This window comes from Scyliorhinus canicula, chromosome 5, assembly GCF_902713615.1.
Source record: "Scyliorhinus canicula chromosome 5, sScyCan1.1, whole genome shotgun sequence".
In the NCBI taxonomy this organism is placed as follows: domain Eukaryota; kingdom Metazoa; phylum Chordata; class Chondrichthyes; order Carcharhiniformes; family Scyliorhinidae; genus Scyliorhinus; species Scyliorhinus canicula.
In genome coordinates, this window is record NC_052150.1 from 228,058,712 (window position 1) to 228,082,694 (window position 23,983).

General features: G+C 49.7%; 1 protein-coding gene and 1 non-coding gene across 2 annotated transcripts in view; one reads left to right on the top strand and one right to left on the bottom strand.

The window, feature by feature from the left end:
* LOC119965713 (maestro heat-like repeat-containing protein family member 1) overlaps positions 1-23,983 on the top strand; it is a 57,024-nt gene that overhangs the window by 1,120 nt on the left and 31,921 nt on the right. Inside the window, exons 2-5 of the mRNA XM_038796474.1 lie at positions 550-660; positions 2,701-2,845; positions 13,669-13,706; positions 13,812-13,953. Of these exons, the coding sequence (XP_038652402.1) occupies positions 550-660; positions 2,701-2,845; positions 13,669-13,706; positions 13,812-13,953 (436 nt within the window). The remainder of the gene's footprint in view (positions 1-549; positions 661-2,700; positions 2,846-13,668; positions 13,707-13,811; positions 13,954-23,983) is intronic.
* trnah-aug lies at positions 23,235-23,307 on the bottom strand. The gene has a single exon. It is a non-coding gene; the product is annotated as a tRNA-His (tRNA).

The window sequence follows — 23,983 nt, forward strand, 5'->3', positions numbered from 1 at the left end:
CGCGCTCGCCCTCTTCCCCCCACCTCGTCCGTCGCCCTCTTCCCCCCCTCGTCGCTCGCCCCTCTTCCCCCCCCCCTCGTCGCTCGCCCCTCTTCCCCCCCCCCCTCGTCGCTCGCCCCTCCTTCCCCCCCCCTCGTCGCTCGCCCCTCTTCTCCCCCCCCTCGTCGCTCGCCCCCTCTTCTCCCCCCCCCCCTCGTCGCTCGCCCCTCTTCTCCCCCCCCTCGTCGCTCGCCCCTCTTCTCCCCCCCCTCGTCGCTCGCCCCTCTTCCCCCCCCCCTCGTCGCTCGCCCCTCTTCTCCCCCCCCCTCGTCGCTCGCCCCTCTTCTCCCCCCCCCTCGTCGCTCGCCCCTCTTCTCCCCCCCCCCTCGTCGCTCGCCCCTCTTCCCCCCCCCCCCTCTCGCTCGCCCCCTCTCTTTCCCCCCCCCCCCTCTCGCTCGCCCCTCCCCCACTCTGGGATTAAAGTGACACCTCCGCAGGATTGATGTTTTTTCTGATTGCTGCCTTGCTCTGTTGGCTCTGTGTATTGATCTGAAACCTCCTCTCCTCCAGACACCCAAACCGCACAGTTACGATCCGGACGAGGTGACGGATGAGAACCTCCGGAACATGTGCGACAACATCCTGAACCTGCTGACCACGACAGTGAAGAAGATGGAGAGCGTCAGTAACACAATCATTCTCCTTTTAGAGTTTACATTTAAATGACAAAATGGTGTTTCCATAGCTGTTTTTGCAGCCTCCAGATGTCAATGTGTTCACAGCCAGTGGAGCACTTTGTGTTGGCGCTGTGTCAATGTGCGAAAAGCAGCGGTCAGTCTGTGCACAGCAGGATCCCACAAGTAGAAATTCGACATGTCACCAGAGAATTTGTTACATTAAAAGAGAGTTAAATGTTCTCAAAGGTCGGAGAAACAATCCTGCTAACTCAGGGAACGAATGAATTATAGACGAGTCTGTTCATGACTTGCAGCTAATTAAACCATTGCGGGGGTGAAATGTCAAAAATCCATCCACTTGTGTTTAAACTTAGCAAAAATCTATTTGACCTCACAGAATTTTAATTTTCTCTGCGGAGGATTTTAAATGTGGCATAATTTAATCTGACTGAGGGGGTCTCACAATAATATCTCTGTACTGACTCTCTGACAGTGCAGCACTCCCTCAGTACTGACCCTCTGACAGTGCGGCACTCCCTCAGTACTGACCCTCCCACAGTGCAGCACTCCCTCAGTACTGACGCACTGACAGTGTGGCACTCCCTCAGTACTGACCCTCTGACAGTGCGGCACTCCCTCAGTACTGACCCTCTGACAGTGCAGCATTCCCTCAGTACTGACCCTCTGACAGTGTGGCGCTCCCTCAGTTAGGTGGATTGGCCATGCTAAATTGCCCGTAGTGTCCTAAAAGTAAGGTTAGGGGGGGGGGGGGGGGTTGTTGGGTTACGGGTATAGGGTGGATACGTGGGTTTGAGTAGGGTGATCATTGCTCGGCACAACATCGAGGGCCGAAGGGCCTGTTCTGTGCTGTACTGTTCTATGTTCTATGACCCTCTGACAGTGCAGCACTCCCTCAGTACTGACCCTCTGACAGTGCAGCACTCCCTCAGTACTGACCCTCTGACAGTGCAGCACTCCCTCAGTACTGACCCTCTGACAGTGCAGCACTCCCTCAGTACTGACCCTCTGACAGTGCAGCACTCCCTCAGTACTGCCTCTCTGACACTGCGGCACTCCCTCAGTACTGACCCTCTGACACTGCAGCACTCAGTACTGACCCTCTGACAGTGCAGCACTCCCTCAGTACTGACCCTCTGACAGTGCGGCGCTCCCTCAGTACTGACCCGCTGACAGTGCAGCACTCCCTCAGTACTCACCCTCTGACAGTGCAGCACTCCCTCAGTACTGACCCTCTGGCAGTGCTGCACTCCCTCAGTACTGACCCTCTGACAGTGCTGCGGTCCCTCAGTACTGACCCTCTGACAGTGCGGCGCTCCCTCAGTACTGACCCTCTGACAGTGCGGCACTCCCTCAGTACTGACCCTCTGACAGTGCGGCACTCCCTCAGTACTGACCCTCTGACAGTGCGGCACTCCCTCAGTACTGACCCTCTGACAGTGCGGCACTCCCTCAGTACTGACCCTCTGACAGTGCGGCACTCCCTCAGGACTGTCCCTCTGACAGTGCGGCGCTCCCTCAGTACCGACCCTCTGACAGTGCGGCACTCCCTCAGGACTGTCCCTCTGACAGTGCGGCGCTCCCTCAGTACCGACCCTCTGACAGTGCGGCACTCCCTCAGGACTGTCCCTCTGACAGTGCCGCGCTGTCAGTTCTGTTTGATCGTGCTCAAATCTCCTGACTGGGATTTGAACTGATGTTCTGCTGACTGAGATGAGTAGCAAGGCTGAATTATTGCTTCCTCTACCTGCCATCTCCCCCAGACTGAACTCCGCTCGGTTCAGTTTTAGCTAGACACCAAGCTAGATGGTGGAATAAGATCCCAATACTTTTCCTTTTAATAATAGGTTTATTTGTAGAATGCAGCATTAGCTATGTGTGTCATGATTACCCCAATGTCGTAAGTCTCTCTTTATACGTGCTCTAGGCACTTAATTAAACAATGCTGTTCATTTAAGTGTCTTCACAATCTATTTAAGTTAGAATGAACGGCCCTCACTCCACACTGCCTCTTCTCTCTGCACAGGTTCTGTGGCCATTCCTGCTGCAGTTTGTGATCCCAGCACCGTATCTGAATGCCCTCGCTCCTGTCTGTCACAGCCTGGCATTCCTGGGAGCAAAGAAAGAGCAAACTAACAGCAACAAATTCCATCTCAACTGCCCGGAGAAAGGTTGGTGCATTGGGAAATGTGTCAGGACTTTACCAGAACCAGATGTGGTGCTCCCCAGCTTATCAATTAGTTTATTTGTGCTTTACTTTGCATCTAACCCCGTGCTGTACCTGTCCTGGGAGTGTTTGATGTGGACAGTGTAGAGGGAGCTTTACTCTGTATCTAACCCCGTGCTGTACCTGTCCTGGGAGTGTTTGATGGGTACAGTGTAGAGGGAGTATACTCTGTATCTAACCCCGTGCTGTACCTGTCCTGGGAGTGTTTGATGGGTACAGTGTAGAGGGAGCTTTACTCTGTATCTAACCCCGTGCTGTACCTGTCCTTGGAGTGTTTGATGGGGACAGTGTAGAGGGAGCTTTACTCTGTATCTAACCCCGGTGCTGTATCTGTCCTGGGAGTGTTTGATGGGGACAGTGTAGAGGGAGCTTTACTTTGTATCTAACCACGTGCTGTACCTGATCTAGATATGTTTGATGGGGACAGTGTGGAGGGAGCTTTACTCTGTATCTAACCCCGGTGCTGTACCTGTCCTGGGAGTGTTTGATGGGGACAGTGTAGAGGGAGCTTTACTCTGTATCTAACCCCGTACTGTACCTGTCCTGGGAGTGTTTGATGGGGACAGTGTAGAGGGAGCTTTACTCTGTATCTAACCCCGTGCTGTACCTGTCCTGGGAGTGTTTGATGGGGACAGTGTAGAGGGAGCTTTACTCTGTATCTAACCCCGTGCTGTACCTGTCCTGGGAGTGTTTGATGGGGACAGTGTAGAGGGAGCTTTACTCTGTATCTAACCCCGTGCTGTACCTGTCCTGGGAGTGTTTGATGGGGACAGTGTAGAGGGAGCTTTACTCTGTATCTAACCCCGTGCTGTACCTGTCCTGGGAGTGTTTGATGGGGACAGTGTAGAGGGAGCTTTACTCTGTATGTAACCCCGTGCTGTACCTGTCCTGGGAGTGTTTGATGGGGACAGTGTAGAGGGAGCTTTACTCTGTATCTAACCCCATGCTGTACCTGTCCTGGGACTGTTTGATGGGGACAGTGTAGAGGGAGATTTACTTTGCATCTAACCCCGTGCTGTACCTGTCCTGGGAGTGTTTGATGTGGACAGTGTAGAGGGAGCTTTACTCTGTATCTGACCCCGTGCTGTACCTGTTCTGCGAGTGTTTGATGGAGTCAGTATAGAGGAAGCTTTACTCTGTATCTAACCCCGTGCTGTACCTGTCCTGGGAGCGTTTGATGGGGACAGTGTAGAGCGAGCTTTACTCTGTGTCTAACCCCATGCTTTACCTGTCCTGGGAGTGTTTGACAGGGACAGTGTAGAGGGAGCTTTACTCTGTATCTAACCCCGTGCTGTACCTGTCCTGGGAGTGTTTGATGGGTACAGTGTAGAGGGAGTATACTCTGTATCTAACCCCGTGCTGTACCTGTCCTTGGAGTGTTTGATGGGGACAGTGTAGAGGGAGCTTTACTCTGTATCTAACCCCGGTGCTGTATCTGTCCTGGGAGTGTTTGATGGGGACAGTGTAGAGGGAGCTTTACTTTGTATCTAACCACGTGCTGTACCTGATCTAGATATGTTTGATGGGGACAGTGTGGAGGGAGCTTTACTCTGTATCTAACCCCGGTGCTGTACCTGTCCTGGGAGTGTTTGATGGGGACAGTGTAGAGGGAGCTTTACTCTGTATCTAACCCCGTACTGTACCTGTCCTGGGAGTGTTTGATGGGGACAGTGTAGAGGGAGCTTTACTTTGTATCTAACCCCGTGCTGTACCTGTCCTGGGAGTGTTTGATGGGGACAGTGTAGAGGGAGCTTTACTCTGTATCTAACCCCGTGCTGTACCTGTCCTGGGAGTGTTTGATGGGGACAGTGTAGAGGGAGCTTTACTCTGTATCTAACCCCGTGCTGTACCTGTCCTGGGAGTGTTTGATGGGGACAGTGTAGAGGGAGCTTTACTCTGTATCTAACCCCGTGCTGTACCTGTCCTGGGAGTGTTTGATGGGGACAGTGTAGAGGGAGCTTTACTCTGTATGTAACCCCGTGCTGTACCTGTCCTGGGTGTGTTTGATGGGGACAGTGTAGAGGGAGCTTTACTCTGTATCTAACCCCATGCTGTACCTGTCCTGGGACTGTTTGATGGGGACAGTGTAGAGGGAGATTTACTTTGCATCTAACCCCGTGCTGTACCTGTCCTGGGAGTGTTTGATGTGGACAGTGTAGAGGGAGCTTTACTCTGTATCTGACCCCGTGCTGTACCTGTTCTGCGAGTGTTTGATGGAGTCAGTATAGAGGAAGCTTTACTCTGTATCTAACCCCGTGCTGTACCTGTCCTGGGAGCGTTTGATGGGGACAGTGTAGAGCGAGCTTTACTCTGTGTCTAACCCCATGCTTTACCTGTCCTGGGAGTGTTTGACAGGGACAGTGTTGAGGGAGCTTTACTCTGTATCTAACCCCGTGCTGTACCTGTCCTGGGAGTGTTTGATGGGGACAGTGTAGAGGGAGCTTTACTTTGTATCTAACCCCGTGCTGTACCTGATCTAGATGTGTTTGATGGGGACAGTGTGGAGGGAGCTTTACTCTGTATCTAACCCCGTGCTGTACCTGTCCTGGGAGTGTATGATGGGGACAGTGTAGAGGGAGCTTTACTCTGTATCTAACCCCGTGCTGTACCTGTCCTGGGAGTGTTTGATGGGGACAGTGTAGAGGGAGCTTTACTCTGTATCTAACCCCGTGCTGTACCTGTCCTGGGAGTGTTTGATGGGGACAGTGTAGAGGGAGCTTTACTTTGTATCTAACCCCGTGCTGTACCTGATCTAGATATGTTTGATGGGGACCGTGTGGAGGGAGCTTTACTCTGTATCTAACCCCGGTGCTGTACCTGTCCTGGGAGTGTTTGATGGGGACAGTGTAGAGGGAGCTTTACTCTGTATCTAACCCCATGCTTTACCTGTCCTGGGAGTGTTTGACGGGGACAGTGTAGAGAGAGCTTTTCTTTGTATCTAACCCCGTGCTGTACCTGTCCTGGGAGTGTTTGACAGGGACAGTGTAGAGGGAGCTTTACTCTGTATCTAACCCCGTGCTGTACCTGTCCTGGGAGTGTTTGATGGGTACAGTGTAGAGGGAGTATACTCTGTATCTAACCCCGTGCTGTACCTGTCCTTGGAGTGTTTGATGGGGACAGTGTAGAGGGAGCTTTACTCTGTATCTAACCCCGGTGCTGTATCTGTCCTGGGAGTGTTTGATGGGGACAGTGTAGAGGGAGCTTTACTTTGTATCTAACCACGTGCTGTACCTGATCTAGATATGTTTGATGGGGACAGTGTGGAGGGAGCTTTACTCTGTATCTAACCCCGGTGCTGTACCTGTCCTGGGAGTGTTTGATGGGGACAGTGTAGAGGGAGCTTTACTCTGTATCTAACCCCGTACTGTACCTGTCCTGGGAGTGTTTGATGGGGACAGTGTAGAGGGAGCTTTACTCTGTATCTAACCCCGTGCTGTACCTGTCCTGGGAGTGTTTGATGGGGACAGTGTAGAGGGAGCTTTACTCTGTATCTAACCCCGTGCTGTACCTGTCCTGGGAGTGTTTGATGGGGACAGTGTAGAGGGAGCTTTACTCTGTATCTAACCCCGTGCTGTACCTGTCCTGGGAGTGTTTGATGGGGACAGTGTAGAGGGAGCTTTACTCTGTATCTAACCCCGTGCTGTACCTGTCCTGGGAGTGTTTGATGGGGACAGTGTAGAGGGAGCTTTACTCTGTATGTAACCCCGTGCTGTACCTGTCCTGGGTGTGTTTGATGGGGACAGTGTAGAGGGAGCTTTACTCTGTATCTAACCCCATGCTGTACCTGTCCTGGGACTGTTTGATGGGGACAGTGTAGAGGGAGATTTACTTTGCATCTAACCCCGTGCTGTACCTGTCCTGGGAGTGTTTGATGTGGACAGTGTAGAGGGAGCTTTACTCTGTATCTGACCCCGTGCTGTACCTGTTCTGCGAGTGTTTGATGGAGTCAGTATAGAGGAAGCTTTACTCTGTATCTAACCCCGTGCTGTACCTGTCCTGGGAGCGTTTGATGGGGACAGTGTAGAGCGAGCTTTACTCTGTGTCTAACCCCATGCTTTACCTGTCCTGGGAGTGTTTGACAGGGACAGTGTTGAGGGAGCTTTACTCTGTATCTAACCCCGTGCTGTACCTGTCCTGGGAGTGTTTGATGGGGACAGTGTAGAGGGAGCTTTACTTTGTATCTAACCCCGTGCTGTACCTGATCTAGATGTGTTTGATGGGGACAGTGTGGAGGGAGCTTTACTCTGTATCTAACCCCGTGCTGTACCTGTCCTGGGAGTGTATGATGGGGACAGTGTAGAGGGAGCTTTACTCTGTATCTAACCCCGTGCTGTACCTGTCCTGGGAGTGTTTGATGGGGACAGTGTAGAGGGAGCTTTACTCTGTATCTAACCCCGTGCTTTACCTGTCCTGGGAGTGTTTGATGGGGACAGTGTAGAGGGAGCTTTACTTTGTATCTAACCCCGTGCTGTACCTGATGTAGATATGTTTGATGGGGACCGTGTGGAGGGAGCTTTACTCTGTATCTAACCCCGGTGCTGTACCTGTCCTGGGAGTGTTTGATGGGGACAGTGTAGAGGGAGCTTTACTCTGTATCTAACCCCATGCTTTACCTGTCCTGGGAGTGTTTGACGGGGACAGTGTAGAGAGAGCTTTTCTTTGTATCTAACCCCGTGCTGTACCTGTCCTGGGAGTGTTTGATGGGGACAGTGTTGAGGGAGCTTTACTCTGTATCTAACCCCGGTGCTGTACCTGTCCTGGGAGTGTTTGATGGGGCCAGTGTAGAGGGAGCTTTACTCTGTATCTAACCCCGTGCTGTACCTGTCCTGGGAGTGTTTGATGGGGACAGTGTAGAGGGAGCTTTACTCTGTATCTAACCCCGTACTGTACCTGTCCTGGGAGTGTTTGATGGGGACAGTGTAGAGGGAGCTTTACTCTGTATCTGACCCCGTGCTGTACCTGTCCTGGGAGTGTTTGATGGGGACAGTGTAGAGGGAGCTTTACTCTGTATCTAACCCCGTGCTGTACCTGTCCTGGGAGTGTTTGATGGGGACAGTGTAGAGGGAGCTTTACTCTGTATCTAACCCCGTGCTGTACATGTCCTGGGAGTGTTTGATGGGGACAGTGTAGAGGGAGCTTTACTCTGTATGTAACCCCGTGCTGTACCTGTCCTGGGTGTGTTTGATGGGGACAGGGTAGAGGGAGCTTTACTCTGTATCTAACCCCATGCTGTACCTGTCCTGGGACTGTTTGATGGGGACAGTGTAGAGGGAGCTTTACTTTGCATCTAACCCCGTGCTGTACCTGTCCTGGGAGTGTTTGATGTGGACAGTGTAGAGGGAGCTTTACTCTGTATCTGACCCCGTGCTGTACCTGTTCTGGGAGTGTTTGATGGAGTCAGTATAGAGGAAGCTTTACTCTGTATCTAACCCCGTGCTGTACCTGTCCTGGGAGTGTTTGATGGGGACAGTGTAGAGGGAGCTTTACTTTGTATCTAACCCCGTGCTGTACCTGATCTAGATATGTTTGATGGGGACAGTGTGGAGGGAGCTTTACTCTGTATCTAACCCCGGTGCTGTACCTGTCCTGGGAGTGTTTGATGGGGACAGTGTAGAGAGAGCTTTACTCTGTATCAAACCCCATGCTTTACCTGTCCTGGGAGTGTTTGACGGGGACAGTGTAGAGGGAGCTTTACTTTGTATCTAACCCCGTGTTGTACCTGTCCTGGGAGTGTTTGATGGGGACAGTGTTGAGGGAGCTTTACCTGTCCTGGGAGTGTTTGATGGGGCCAGTGTAGAGGGAGCTTTACTCTGTATCTAACCCCGTGCTGTACCTGTCCTGGGAGTGTTTGATGGGGACAGTGTAGAGGGAGCTTTACTCTGTATCTAACCCCGTACTGTACCTGTCCTGGGAGTGTTTGATGGGGACAGTGTAGAGGGAGCTTTACTCTGTATCTAACCCCGTGCTGTACCTGTCCTGGGAGTGTTTGATGGGGACAGTGTAGAGGGAGCTTTACTCTGTATCTAACCCCGTGCTGTACCTGTCCTGGGAGTGTTTGACGGGGACAGTGTAGAGGGAGCTTTACTTTGTATCTAACCCCGTGCTGTACGTGTCCTGGGAGTGTTTGATGGGGACAGTGTTGAGGGAGCTTTACTCTGTATCTAACCCCGTGCTGTACCTGTCCTGGGAGTGTTTGATGGGGCCAGTGTAGAGGGAGCTTTACTCTGTATCTAACCCCGTGCTGTACCTGTCCTGGGAGTGTTTGATGGGTACAGTGTAGAGGGAGCTTTACTCTGTATCTAACCCGTACTGTACCTGTCCTGGGAGTGTTTGATGGGGACAGTGTAGAGGGAGCTTTACTCTGTATCTAACCCCGTGCTGTACCTGTCCTGGGAGTGTTTGATGGGGACAGTGTAGAGGGAGCTTTACTCTGTATCTAACCCCGTGCTGTACCTGTCCTGGGAGTGTTTGATGGGGACAGTGTAGAGGGAGCTTTACTCTGTATCTAACCCCGTGCTGTACCTGTCCTGGGAGTGTTTGATGGGGACAGTGTAGAGGGAGCTTTACTCTGTATGTAACCCCGTGCTGTACCTGCCCTGGGTGTGTTTGATGGGGACAGTGTAGAGGGAGCTTTACTCTGTATCTAACCCCATGCTGTACCTGTCCTGGGAGTGTTTGATGGGGACAGTGTAGGGGGAGCTTTACTTTGTATCTAACCCCGTGCAGTACCTGATCTAGATGTGTTTGATGGGGACAGTGTGGAGGGAGCTTTACTCTGTATCTAACCCCGTGCTGTACCTGTCCTGGGAGTGTTTGATGGAGTCAGTGTAGAGGGAGCTTTACTCTGTATCTAACCCCGTGCTGTACCTGTCCTGGGAGTGTTTGATGGGGACAGTGTAGAGGGAGCTTTACTTTGTATCTAACCCCGTGCTGTACCTGTCCTGGGAGTGTTTGATGGGGACAGTGTTGAGGGAGCTTTACTCTGTATCTAACCCCGTGCTGTACCTGTCCTGGGAGTGTTTGGTGGGGCAGTGTAGAGGGAGCTTTACTCTGTGTCTAACCCCATGCTGTACCTGTCCTGGGAGTGTTTGACGGGGACAGTGTAGAGAGAGCTTTACTCTGTATCTAACCCCGTGCTGTACTAACCTGGGAGTGTTTGACGGGGACAGTGTAGAGAGAGCTTTACTCTGTATCTAACCCCGGGCTGTACATGTCCTGGGAGTGTTTGATGGGGACAGTGGAGAGGGAGCTTTACTCTGTATGTAACCCCGTGCTGTACCTGTCCTGGGTGTGTTTGATGGGGACAGTGTAGAGGGAGCTTTACTCTGTATCTAACCCCATGCTGTACCTGTCCTGGGAGTGTTTGATGGGGACAGTGTAGAGGGAGCTTTACTCTGTATCTAACCCCGTGCTGTACCTGTCCTGGGAGTGTTTGATGGGGACAGTGTAGAGGGAGCTTTACTCTGTATCTAACCCCGTGCTGTACCTGTCCTGGGAGTGTTTGATGGGGACAGTGTAGAGGGAGCTTTACTCTGTATCTAACCCCGTGCTGTACCTGTCCTGGGAGTGTTTGATGGGGACAGTGTAGAGGGAGCTTTACTCTGTATGTAACCCCGTGCTGTACCTGCCCTGGGTGTGTTTGATGGGGACAGTGTAGAGGGAGCTTTACTCTGTATCTAACCCCATGCTGTACCTGTCCTGGGACTGTTTGATGGGGACAGTGTAGAGGGAGCTTTACTTTGCATCTAACCCCGTGCTGTACCTGTCCTGGGAGTGTTGATGTGGACAGTGTAGAGGGAGCTTTACTCTGTATCTGACCCCGTGCTGTACCTGTTCTGGGAGTGTTTGATGGAGTCAGTATAGAGGAAGCTTTACTCTGTATCTAACCCCGTGCTGTACCTGTCCTGGGAGCGTTTGATGGGGACAGTGTAGAGCGAGCTTTACTTTGTATCTAACCCCGTGCTGTACCTGATCTAGATGTGTTTGATGGTGACAGTGTGGAGGGAGCTTTACTCTGTATCTAACCCCGTGCTGTACCTGTCCTGGGAGTGTTTGATGGAGTCAGTGTAGAGGGAGCTTTACTCTGTATCTAACCCCGTGCTGTACCTGTCCTGGGAGTGTTTGATGGGGACAGTGTAGAGGGAGCTTTACTTTGTATCTAACCCCGTGCTGTACCTGTCCTGGGAGTGTTTGATGGGGACAGTGTTGAGGGAGCTTTACTCTGTATCTAACCCCGTGCTGTACCTGTCCTGGGAGTGTTTGATGGGGACAGTGTAGAGGGAGCTTTACTCTGTGTCTCACCCCATGCTGTACCTGTCCTGGGAGTGTTTGACGGGGACAGTGTAGAGAGAGCTTTACTCTGTATCTAACCCCGTGCTGTACCTGTCCTGGGAGTGTTTGACGGGGACAGTGTAGAGAGAGCTTTACTCTGTATCTAACCCCGGGCTGTACATGCCCTGGGAGTGTTTGATGGGGACAGTGTAGAGGGAGCTTTACTCTGTATGTAACCCCGTGCTGTACCTGTCCTGGGTGTGTTTGATGGGGACAGTGTAGAGGGAGCTTTACTCTGTATCTAACCCCATGCTGTACCTGTCCTGGGACTGTTTGATGGGGACAGTGTAGAGGGAGCTTTACTTTGCATCTAACCCCGTGCTGTACCTGTCCTGGGAGTGTTTGATGTGGACAGTGTAGAGGGAGCTTTACTCTGTATCTGACCCCGTGCTGTACCTGTTCTGGGAGTGTTTGATGGAGTCAGTATAGAGGAAGCTTTACTCTGTATCTAACCCCGTGCTGTACCTGTCCTGGGAGTGTTTGATGGGGACAGTGTAGAGGGAGCTTTACTTTGTATCTAACCCCGTGCTGTACCTGATCTAGATATGTTTGATGGGGACAGTGTGGAGGGAGCTTTACTCTGTATCTAACCCCGGTGCTGTACCTGTCCTGGGAGTGTTTGATGGGGACAGTGTAGAGAGAGCTTTACTCTGTATCTAACCCCATGCTTTACCTGTCCTGGGAGTGTTTGACGGGGACAGTGTAGAGGGAGCTTTACTTTGTATCTAACCCCGTGCTGTACCTGTCCTGGGAGTGTTTGATGGGGACAGTGTTGAGGGAGCTTTACTCTGTATCTAACCCCGGTGCTGTACCTGTCCTGGGAGTGTTTGATGGGGCCAGTGTAGAGGGAGCTTTACTCTGTATCTAACCCCGTGCTGTACCTGTCCTGGGAGTGTTTGATGGGGACAGTGTAGAGGGAGCTTTACTCTGTATCTAACCCCGTACTGTACCTGTCCTGGGAGTGTTTGATGGGGACAGTGTAGAGGGAGCTTTACTCTGTATCTAACCCTGTGCTGTACCTGTCCTGGGAGTGTTTGATGGGGACAGTGTAGAGGGAGCTTTACTCTGTATCTAACCCCGTGCTGTACCTGTCCTGGGAGTGTTTGATGGGGACAGTGTAGAGGGAGCTTTACTCTGTATCTAACCCCGTGCTGTACCTGTCCTGGGAGTGTTTGATGGGGACAGTGTAGAGGGAGCTTTACTTTGTATCTAACCCCGTGCTGTACCTGTCCTGGGAGTGTTTGATGGGGACAGTGTTGAGGGAGCTTTACTCTGTATCTAACCCCGTGCTGTACCTGTCCTGGGAGTGTTTGACGGGGACAGTGTAGAGAGAGCTTTACTCTGTATCTAACCCCGGGCTGTACCTGTCCTGGGAGTGTTTGATGGGGAGAGTGTAGAGGGAGCTTTACTCTGTGTCTAACCCCATGCTTTACCTGTCCTGGGAGTGTTTGACGGGGACAGTGTAGAGGGAGCTTTACTTTGTATCTAACCCCGTGCTGTACCTGTCCTGGGAGTGTTTGATGGGGACAGTGTAGAGGGAGCTTTACTCTGTATCTAACCCCGTGCTGTACCTGTCCTGGGAGTGTTTGATGGGGACAGTGTAGCGAGAGCTTTACTCTGTATCTAATCCCGTGCTGTACCTGTCCTGGGAGTGTTTGATGGGCACAGTGTAGAGGGAGCTTTACTCTGTATCTAACCCCGTGCTGCACCTGTCCTGGGAGTGTTTGATGGGGACAGTGTGGAGGGAGCTTTACTCTGTATCTAACCCTGTGCTGTACCTGTCCTGGGAGTGTTTGATGTGGACAGTGTAGAGGGAGCTTTACTCTGTATCTAACCCCGTGCTGTACCTGTCCTGGGAGTGTTTAATGGGACAGTGTAGCGAGAGCTTTACTCTGTATCTAATCCCGTGCTGTACCTGTCCTGGGAGTGTTTGATGGGCACAGTGTAGAGGGAGCTTTACTCTGTATCTAACCCCGTGCTGTACCTGTCCTGGGAGTGTTTGATGGGGACAGTGTGGAGGGAGCTTTACTCTGTATCTAATCCCGTGCTGTACCTGTTCTGGGAGTGTTTGATGTGGACAGTGTAGAGGGAGCTTTACTCTGTATCTAACCCCGTGCTGTACCTGTCCTGGGAGTGTTTGATGGGGACAGTGTAGAGGGAGCTTTACTCTGTATCTAACCCCGTGCTGTACCTGTCCTGGGAGTGTTTGATGGGGACAGTGTAGAGGGAGCTTTACTCTGTATCTAACCCCGTGCTGCACCTGTCCTGGGAGTGTTTGATGGGGTGAGTGTAGAGGGAGCTTTACAGGGAGAGACAGGTGGAGATCGATCTACAAGTTTCAGTGGCTGTGGGATGTGATTACTGTAACCCGAGTTTTCCTGGTCGGAGGGCAGCGTGAAACGTGCAATTCTATTTCTATTTTTCCTTCCATCTTAGATCTGCCCAACCCTCTGGCGTTACTGACGCGATTAATGGTGAGTGGACGTCTCTGCAGACCTGCTGTCCGTTAACCAAACACTCCGCTTCCGTCAGATTGGGTGCGGACCGTTGTAACGCTGCTGTCTTCCCGCTTTTTCCAGGTGATCTCCTCCTTCCCGTATCGGGGGAGGGGGCGAGGGATCCCGGCATTGAGGTTGTTGCTGGTCGCTGCCCCCATCGTCCACCCTCGAGTGGTGAATGTCTGGAATGAGGAGCTCCCTCCTCTCATTCAGCACCTGGAAGGTATGGCACCCCCCCCCCTCGGGCACCGCGGGACCTGATTGTTAAAGGGTGGCAGGTATGAGGGGAAGCTCTCAATGTGGGCAGCTGACTGGAATATCCCACACAACACAGTGAGGTGCACCATATTCCATATAGACTATCAAAAGGAACTGTATCTGATGTGGAAATATTTGCAGCGTTATGGGGACGATTGTGGAAGGGGCTTCAATAGCTTTTGGTACAGAAGTGATGGGCTGAATGTCTGCTCCCTTTTTTCCGGTGGTTTCTATGGGGAAATCCAGTGGCACAGTTGAAACCCTCTCGGAGACGGGGTTAACATCCTTGCGTCAATAAGCTGATTGGTCTTTTGTATTTATTTCCGGGATGTGGGCTGCGGTGGCTCGGCCAGGATTTCTAGCCCCTCGAGAAGGTGGTGGTGAGCGAGTCAGAGTGTTGCAGTGCAGAAACAGGCCCTTCAGCCCATCCTGTGTGTGCTGGCAATCAAACACTGAGCTCGGCTCCTGAACCTCAGTAAAGGTAACTGAGATGCTATGATGCAGGAGCTGGCTATAACGGACTAGGAAACATTACTGAAAGGAAGGACAGTGGACAGGCAATGGCAGTATTCAAGGAACAGGTGAACTCCAAAAGATGTTCCTATTTGGCGCAAGAGTAGAAAGGGAACTGTGGCCAAACCATGGCTCACAAGGGAAATTAGAGATAGTATTAGATTCAAAGAAGCAGCAAATTAGCTAGAAAAAGCAATAGGCCTGAGGATTGGGAACAGTTTCAAATTCAGCAAAGGCGCCCAATGGATTGATTGAGAAGGGAAAATACAAATTGAAAGTAAGCTAGCGGGGGAACATAAAAACTAACTAAAAGTTTCTACAGGTATGTAAAGAGAAAAAGATTGATAAAACCTAATGTAGGCCCCTTACAGTCAGAAACGGGGAATTCATAACAGGGAACAAAGAAATGGTTGAGGAACTAAATTTGTACTTTGCTACTGTCTTCACAAAGGGAGACTTGAACAATGTACCGGAAGTTCTGAGAAACACAATTTCATAGAAACTTATAAAATTATACCAGGATTAGACAGGGTAGATTCAGAAAGAATGTACCTGATAGTGGGGGAGTCCAGAACTAGGGGGGTCATAGTTTGAGGATAAGGGGGGAACCTTTTAGGACTGAGGTGAGGAGAAATGTCTTCACCCAGAGAGAGCGGTGAATCTGTGGAATTCACTGCCACAGAAAGTAGTTGAGACCAAACGTTGTGTAATTTCAAGAAGGAATTAGATATAGCTCTTGGGGCTAAAGGGATCAAGGGATATGGGGGGGAAGGTGGGATCAGGGTATTGAACTTGATTATTAGCCACGATCATAATGAATGGCGGAGCAGGCTCGAAGGGCTGAATGGCCTCCTCCTGCTTCTATTTGCGATGTACGTTTCTATCTATTCTTATCCCATTTTCCAGCACTTCGTCGGTAGGCTTGTGTGCCGCGGTGTTTCAGATGCTCATCGAAATGTTTCTTAAATGTTGTGGGGGTTCCTGCCTCTACCACCCTATCAGGCAGCAAGTTCCAGATTCCCAGCACCCTCTGGGTAAAAGTTATTTTTCCTCAAATCCCCTCAAAATCTCCTGCCACTTACCGTTTCTATGAGATCCCCGCTCATTCTTCTCAACTCCAGAGACGACAAGCCCAGTCGATCCAGTCTTTCGACATCTGTCAGTCCTGCCATCCTGGTAATTAGGGTGAACCTTCGCCGGACACCCTCAATAGCAAGAATGTCCTTCCTCAAACTAGCAGACCAAAACTACACACAATACTCAAGGTGTGGCCTCACTAAGGCCCTGAATAACTACAGCAAGACATCCCTACCCCTATACTCCAATTCTCTCGCTATGAAGGCCAACATGCCATTAGCTTTCCTCACCGCCTGCTGTACCTACATGCCAACCTTCAGCGACCATTCCACCACGACACCCAGGCCTCGTTGCACTTCCACTCTCTGCTTCCTGTCTGCCAACCAGTTCTCTATCCACGTCAATACATTACCCCTAGGGCAGCACGGTGGCGCAGTGGTTAGCACTGCCGACTCATGGCGCCGAGGTCCCAGGTTCGATCCCGGCTCTGGGTCACTGTTTGTGTGGAGTTTGTACAACCCAAAAATGTGCAGGGAAGGTGGATTGGCCACGCTAAATTGCCCCTTAATTGGAAAAAATGAATTGGGTACTGTAAATTTATTTTAAAAAATATATATTACCCCGAATACCATGAGTGTTAACTTTTCTCACTAATCTTGTGTGTGGGACCTTGTGGAAAGCCTTTTGAAAGTCCAGACGCACAACATCCACTGGTTCACCCTTGACCACTCTACTGGTCACATCCTCAAACAATTCCAGAAGATTTGTCGAGCATGATTTCCGTTCAGTGAATCCATGCTGACTTGGACCGATCCTGTCCCCGCTTTCCAAATGGTCAGCTACTTCATCCTTAATAATTAACTTCAGCATTTTCCCCACCACTGATGTCAGGCTAACCGCTCTATAATTCCCCGTTTCCTCTCTCCCTCCTTTTATTGTCACAGGTAGGCTGACATTAACACTGCAATGAAGTTGCTGTGAAAATCCCCTAGTCGCCACATTCCGGCGCCTGTTCAGGTACACAGAGGGAGAATTCAGAATGTGCAATTCACCTAACAAGAAGCACGTCTTTCTGGGAGGAAACTGGAGCACCCGGAGGAAACCCACGCACACACGGGGAGAACGTGCAGACTCCGCAGAGCCAGTGACCCAAGCCGGGAATCAAACCTGGGACCCTGGCGGTGTGAAACAACAGTGCTAACAACTGTGCTACCATGCCGCCCTCTTAGTAACCCTCCAACCCATTGGGACTCTTCCAGAGTCTATAGACTGCTGGAAAATGATCAGCGATGCGTCCACTATTTCTAGGGCCACTTCCTTAAGTACTCTGGGGTGCAGAGCATCAGGGCCTGGGGACTTTACGGGTTTCAATCCCATCAGTTTCCCCAATACAATTTCCTGACTAATAAGCACTTCCTTCAGTCCTCCTTCATGTTGACCCCTGGTATTTCCGGAAGGTTATTTGTGTCCCCCTTGGCGAAGACTGATCCAAAGTCTTTGTTGCCCATTATGAATTCACCTGATTCTAACTGTAAGGGACCTACATTTATCTTCACCAGTCTTTTTCTCTTCACATATCTATAGAAGCTTTTGCAGTTAGTTTTTATGTTTCCTGCAAGTTTACTTTCGTATTCTATTTTCCCCTTCTGAATTTAACCTTTTGTCCTCTGTTGAACTCTAAATTTCTCCCAGATCTTGGCCTTGCAGTTTTTTCTGGCCAATTTATTTGCCTCCTCTTTGGCTTCAACACTAACCTTGATTTCCCTTTTTAGCCATCATTTAGCAACCTTCCCCGCCGTACTATTGCGCCAGGCAGGGATGTACAGTTGTTGAAGTTAATCCATGTGTTCTTTAAATGTCTGCCATTGCCTATTCACCATCAACTCCTTTTTTAAGAAAAAATATTTTTTATTCTCCTCCTTTTTCACATTTCCTCCCAAATTTACACCCAACAAGAAACAGTAATCAGTAACGAATGTAATGTTAATCTCCTTATCAATAACAACAATCCCATCCTCCCACCAAACCTCCAAACATTGGCCCGCATGTTAACATAAACAAATGACACAGCGGAATTCGGAATCGCCCGTTGTCACCATTAACACATACAGTCCCCCTCCCCCCAACCCTCTCAGCCCCCCCTCCCCCCAACCCTCCGAGCCCCCCCCCTCCTCCCAACCCTCCGAGCCCCCCCCTCCCCCCAACCCTCCGAGCCCCCCCCTCCCCCCAACCCTCTCAGCCCCCCCCTCCCCCCAACCCTCTCAGCCCCCCCTCCCCCCAACCCTCCCAGCCCCCAATCCCCCCTAATGTTCGATGTGATCCAATTCTCGAAAGTGCATAATGAATACCGCCCATGAATTGTGGAACCCCTCCATCCTTCCCCTCAGTTCAAATTTGACCTTTTCAAGCGTCAATAATTCCAGCAGGTTCCCCCAACAATAAACAAGGCCAAGGACTGGGAGAAATTTAGAATTCAACAGAGGAGGACAAAGGGTTTAATTCAGAAGGGGAAAATAGAATATGAAAGCAAGCTTGCAGAAAACATAAAAACTGACTGCAAAAGCTTCTATAGATGTGTATCGAGAAAAAGACTGGTGAAATCTCATTAGGTTTAAACTAATGTGGCAGGGGGATGGGAACCAAATGAGGAGGTTAGTGGACAGTAAGGAGGTAGTAACGAAAGCCTGTAAGGAACTAGATCATGAAGTCAGCGTGATTAAGGGGAAGAGTAGGCAGGGAGCAGATGATGAATACAAAGGGACTGGTGGTCTGAGATGCATTTGTTTTAATACAAGAATTGTAGTAGGTAAGGCAGATGAACTTGGGCTTGGATTAGTACCTGGGAGTATGATTGATTGACGGAAGGGCAGGACTGGCAACTGAATATCCCAGGGTATAGATGCTTCAGGAGGGATAGAGAGGGAGGTAAAAGGGGTGGAGGAGTTGCATTACTGGTCAGAGAGGATATCACAGCTGTGCTGAAGGAGGGCACTATGGAGGACTCGAGCAGTGAGGCGATATGGGCAGAGCTCAGAAATAGGAAGGGTGCGGTAACAATGTTGGGGCTGTACTACAGACCTCCCAACAGCGAGCGGGAGATAGAGGTACAAATGTGTAAACAGATTGTGGAAAGATGTAGGAACAACAGGGTGGTGGTGATGGGAGATTTTAATTTTCCCAACATTGACTGGGATACACTTAGTGTCAGAGGTCTAGATGGAGCAGAATTTGTAAGGAGCATCCAGGAGAGTTTTTTTAGAGCAGTATGTAAATAGTCCAACTCGGGAAGTGGCCATACTGGACCTGGTATTGGGGAATGATCCCAGCCAGGTGGTTAAAGTTTCAGTCGGGGATTATTTTGGGAATAGTGATCACAATTCTGTAAGTTTTAGAATACTCATGGACAAAGACGAGAGTGGTCCTAAAGGAAGAGTGATAAATTGGGGAAAGGCAGAGTATACCAAAATTCGGCAGGAGCTAGGGAATGTGGATTGGGAGCAGCTGTTTAAGGGTAAATCCATATTTGAAATGTGGGAGTCTTTTAAGGAAAGGTTGATTAGAGTGCAGGACAGACGTGTTCCTGTGAAAATGAGGGATAGAAACAGCAAGATTAGGAACCATGGATGACAGGTGAAATTGTGAGACTAGCTAAGAGGAAAAAGGAAGCATACATAAGGTCTAGGCGACTGAAGACAGACAAAGCTTTGGAAGAATATTGGGAATGTAGGACCAATCTGAAACGAGCAATCAAGAGGTCTAAAAGGGGTCATGAAGTATCTTTAGCAAACAGGTTTAAGGAAAATCCCAAAGCTTTTTATTCATATATAAGGAGCAAGAGGATAACTAGAGAAAGGGTTGGCCCACTCAAGGACAAAGGAGGAAAGTTATGTGTGGAGTCAGAGAAAATGGGTGAGTACTTTGCATCGGTATTCACCAAGGAGAGGGACATGATGGATGTTGAGGTTAGAGGTAGATGTTTGATTACTCTAGGTCAAGTCAGCATAAGGAGGAACAATGTGTTGGGTATTCTAAAAGGCAATAAGGTGGACAAGTGCCCAGGTCCGAAAGGGATCTATTCCAGGTTACTGAGGAAGTGAGAGAGGAAATAGCTGGGGCCTTAACAGATATCTTTGCAGCATCCTTGAACACGGGTGAGGTACTGGAGGACTGGAGAATTGCTCATTTGTCCCCTTGTTTAATAAGGGCAGCAGGGATAATCCAGGGAATTATAGACCGGTAAGCTTGACGTTAGTGGTAGGGAAGCTGTTGGAGAAGATACTGAGGGATAGGACCTATTCCCATTTGGAAGAAAATGGGCTTATCAGTGATAGGCAACATGGTTTTGTGCAGGGAAGGTAATGTCTTACCAACTTAATAGAATTCTTTGAGGAAGTGACAAAGTTGATTGATGAGGGAAGGGCTGTAGATGTCATATACATGGCCTTCAGTAAGGCATTTGATAAGGTTCCCCATGGTAGGCTGATGGAGAAAGTGAAGTCTCATGGGGTCCAGGGTGTACTAGCTAGCTGGTTAAAGAACTGGCTGGGCAACAGGAGACAGAGAGTAGCAGTGGAAGGGAGTTTCTCAAAATGGAGAAAGGTGACTAGTGGTGTTCCACAGGGATCCGTGCTCGGACCACTGTTTGTGATATACATAAATGATCTGGAGGAAGGTATAGGTGTCTGATTAGCAAGTTTGCAGATGACACTTAAGATTGGTGGAGTAGCAGATAGCGAGGAGTACTGTCAGAGAATACAATAAAATATAGATAGATTGGAGAGTTGGGCGGAGAAATGGCAGATGGAGTTCAATCTGGGCAAATGTGAGGTGATGTATTTTGGAAGATCAAATTCAAGAGCGGACTATACGGTAAATGAAAAAGCCCTGGGGAAAATTGATGGACAGAGAGATCTGGGTGTTCAGGTCCATTGTACCCTGAAGGTGGCTGTGCAGGTCGATAGTGGTCAAGAAGGCATACAGCATGCTTGCCTTCATCGGACGGGGTATTGAGTACAAGAGTTGGCAGGCCATGTTACAGTTGTATAGGACTTTGGTAAGGCCACATTTGGAATACTGCGTGTAGTTCTGGTCGTCACATTACCAAAAGGATGTGGATGCTTTGGAGAGGGTGCAGAGGAGGTTCAGCAGGATGTTGCCTGGTATGGAGGGCCCTAGCTATGAAGAGAGGTTGAGTAGATTAGGATTATTTTCATTACAAAGACGGAGGTTGAGGGGGGGGGGCTCATCGAGGTCTACAAAATCATGGAACGTATAGACAGGGTGGATAGCAACAAGCTTTTTCCCCAGAGTGGGGGACTCAATTACTAGGGGTCACGAGTTCAAGGTGAGAGGGGAAAAGTTTAAGGGAGATATGCGTGGAAAGTTCTTTACGCAGAGGGTGGTGGGTGCCTGGAACGCATTGCCGGCAGAGGTGGTAGAAGCGGGCACGATAGTGTCATTTAAGATGTATCTAGACAGATACACAAATGAGCAGGGAGCAGAGGGATACAGATCGTTAGAAAATAGGCGACAGTTTTAGATAGAGGATCTGGATCGGCGCAGGCTTGGAGGGCTGAAGGGCCTGTTCCTGTGCTGTCATTTTTCTTTGTTCTTCCCTAAAGGATCTTGCATCACAACGTTGCTAATTAATCCTCTCACATTGCACAACACCCAGCCTAGGATGGCCTACTCTCTAGTTGGTTCCTCAACATATTGGTCAAGAAAACCACCCCATATACATTCCGGGGAAATCCTCCTCCATCGCAGTGCTACCAGTGTGATTATTCCAATCAATATGCAGAATTATCACCCATATTAATTCTTGCCCCCTACTGCAATGCATCTCTAATTTCCTGTTTGATGTCAACCCCAACCTCACAACTACTGTTTGGTGGTCTGTACACAACTCTCTAATGTTTCTGACCTTTGGTGTTCTGCAGCTCCACCCATACAGATTCCAGGCTAATGTCCTTCCTTACTATTGCGTTAATCTCCTCTTTAATGAGCCACGCTACCCCGCCTCCCTTTCCTTTCCTGAATATTGAATACGCCTGGATGCTAAGTTCCCATCCTTGGAGACCTGGCTCATATCCGTTAATGTTTGTCAGCGCAGCTAATTCATCAACCTTATTACAAATGGTCCTCGCATTGAGGTTCGGAGCCTTCAAGCTTGCTTTTTTTAATATTTATTGCCCTTTTAGAAGTATGAGGTAATGTGACCCTTTTTGATTTTTGTCTCTGGTTTCTCCGCCTTCCACTTTTCCTTTTCCTATCTTTTGTTTCTGCCCCTGCCTTGCTTCCCTCCGACTTTTCCTGCATGTGTTCCCATGGCCCCTGCTAAATCCTGGTGTCCTACCCTGGTGTCTTCTTGAACCGTTGCAGCCCATGTGGTGTAGGTAAACCCTGTTGCGGCACCCTAGGGCAAGTGGGTGGTTAGTTCCAGTCCCAGAGTCGCTACGCAAGCAAATTAACCAATAATTCTTATAAAAAAAAAATACCTGAAATCTTTGGCCCTTGGTTACCCACTCATTACAGTCACCAGGTTTGTGAGTTGAAACACGATGACTTTATTTATAACAGAAATAAAGATGAAATATGCAGTAATTACAGCTGGATAACAAGTGAGCTAACCTACTACCCTGTAACTGTTCCACCCTCTCCCCACATACACAAGACAGACAAACACAAAGGGGTGGAAAGGGGTAAAATAATAAAGATTAAGGTCAAAAGATAAGTGCCCTTGCTTCAGATGATGAAAATTAAAAAATGAAAATCGCTTATTGTCACGAGTAGGCTTCAATGAAGTTACTGTGAAAAGCCCCTAGTCGCCACATTCCGGCGCCTGTCCGGGGAGGCTGGTACGGGAATCAAGCCGTGCTGCTGGCCTGCCCTGGTCTGCTGTCAAAGGCAGCGATTTAGCCCAGTGAGCTAAACCAACCCGTAAACCAGAGTTCTTTGTAGCAGCGGTCCCCCCAACACGCTTGTGGATCAAAGCCTCTGGTTTACAGCTGCTGATGGTCTTCTTGACAGGGTCACCCATTCAGTGCAGTATTTACAGGCAACAGGCCTTCTGGAGAGTCTCTTTAGTTTTTTTTTTATCAAACGGGGCCTTCAGCTCGAAGGTTCACATTCAGGCCTATTTCTTTCCTGAGACACTCTGTCTTGCATCTTATTTTTCCCACGGATGATTAATGACTTTAAGATAAATCAGTTTATAATTCAAACTGGCGCCCAGAAGGATGTGCTCCTTTGGTCTGACATCAGTGATGACCCGGACTGACTGGCTTGGCTGGTGGCCAGTGAACTGACCCCAAAACCTGAGTCCTGTTCGGGGACAGGCAGTGATGGTGCTGCTGTTTCTGGAATGTTCCTCAGTGAGACCATGTTTTTTCTTTCAGTTTGGATTAGAAGCATGGAAGAAACAGATTCTCTCTCTCTCTCTCTCTCTCATGGATTCTGTCCAAAGATCTAACGAGTTGAAGGTGGGGTTCATCACAAGGAGTTCTTCTCTCTTTCCCCAGTAAGGCTATGGTTTCAGTTTTGTTTTTGAGGTCAGGGCTGGAAACTATACGACTGTAAGACATAGGGACAGATTTAGGCCACTTGGCTCATCGAGTCTGCTCCGCCATTCAATCATGGCTGATAAATTTTGAACTCCGAGCCAGCCAGGAGTCGAACCTGGAATCTCCTGATTCATAGTCAGACACGTTATCCATTGCGCCACTGGCCCCTAGCGGTACTAGTTCTCTTAAATCACGTGTAGGGGGATTCCTCCGTAAGGCTGGAGGTCATTCTGGTGAAGCTGGAGACCCAATTAAAATTCAGGCTGGTGCTGGGCTGAGGTGAGACGAAGTGTCTTGAGAATTAAACAGGCCTGAGACTGTTCCTTTGTGTGAAGGCCCAGTTTAATCCAGGTTAATGTGACTCTCCTGGGGAAATCCTACTGTCTGGGAGTACTGACTAAATGCCCCTGCCAGAAGATCATCACTAACAACACACCAGTGGCTTCGATCACTCAGCTTGCTGCAAAGACTTCAACATCGGAAGCAAGGATTCTCATCTTTCTTTTTCATCTTAGTCCCTATTATTTTACCCCCTCCCTCTGTGTTTGTTTGGCTTGTGCGGGTAGAGGGTTCGTTGGTCGGGGGGGGGGGGGGGGGGGGGGCGGCTGTGGGTTAGCTGGCCGTTATTTTGTTTTGTTATTGCATGTCTCAACCCGAACAAGCCTGGTGACTGTACATTATTGGGCAGTCAAGGAAGGGCCAAAGATTTTGGGAATTTTATTGGTGAATTCACTTGTTGTGGGGCTATGGGGCTGGAATTGACTGTGCTCTTGCCCAGGGTGAAGTAACACGAGACAATCTCCACTTCTCCGGGAAAGAGAATTCCAAGAAATATTCAGAGAG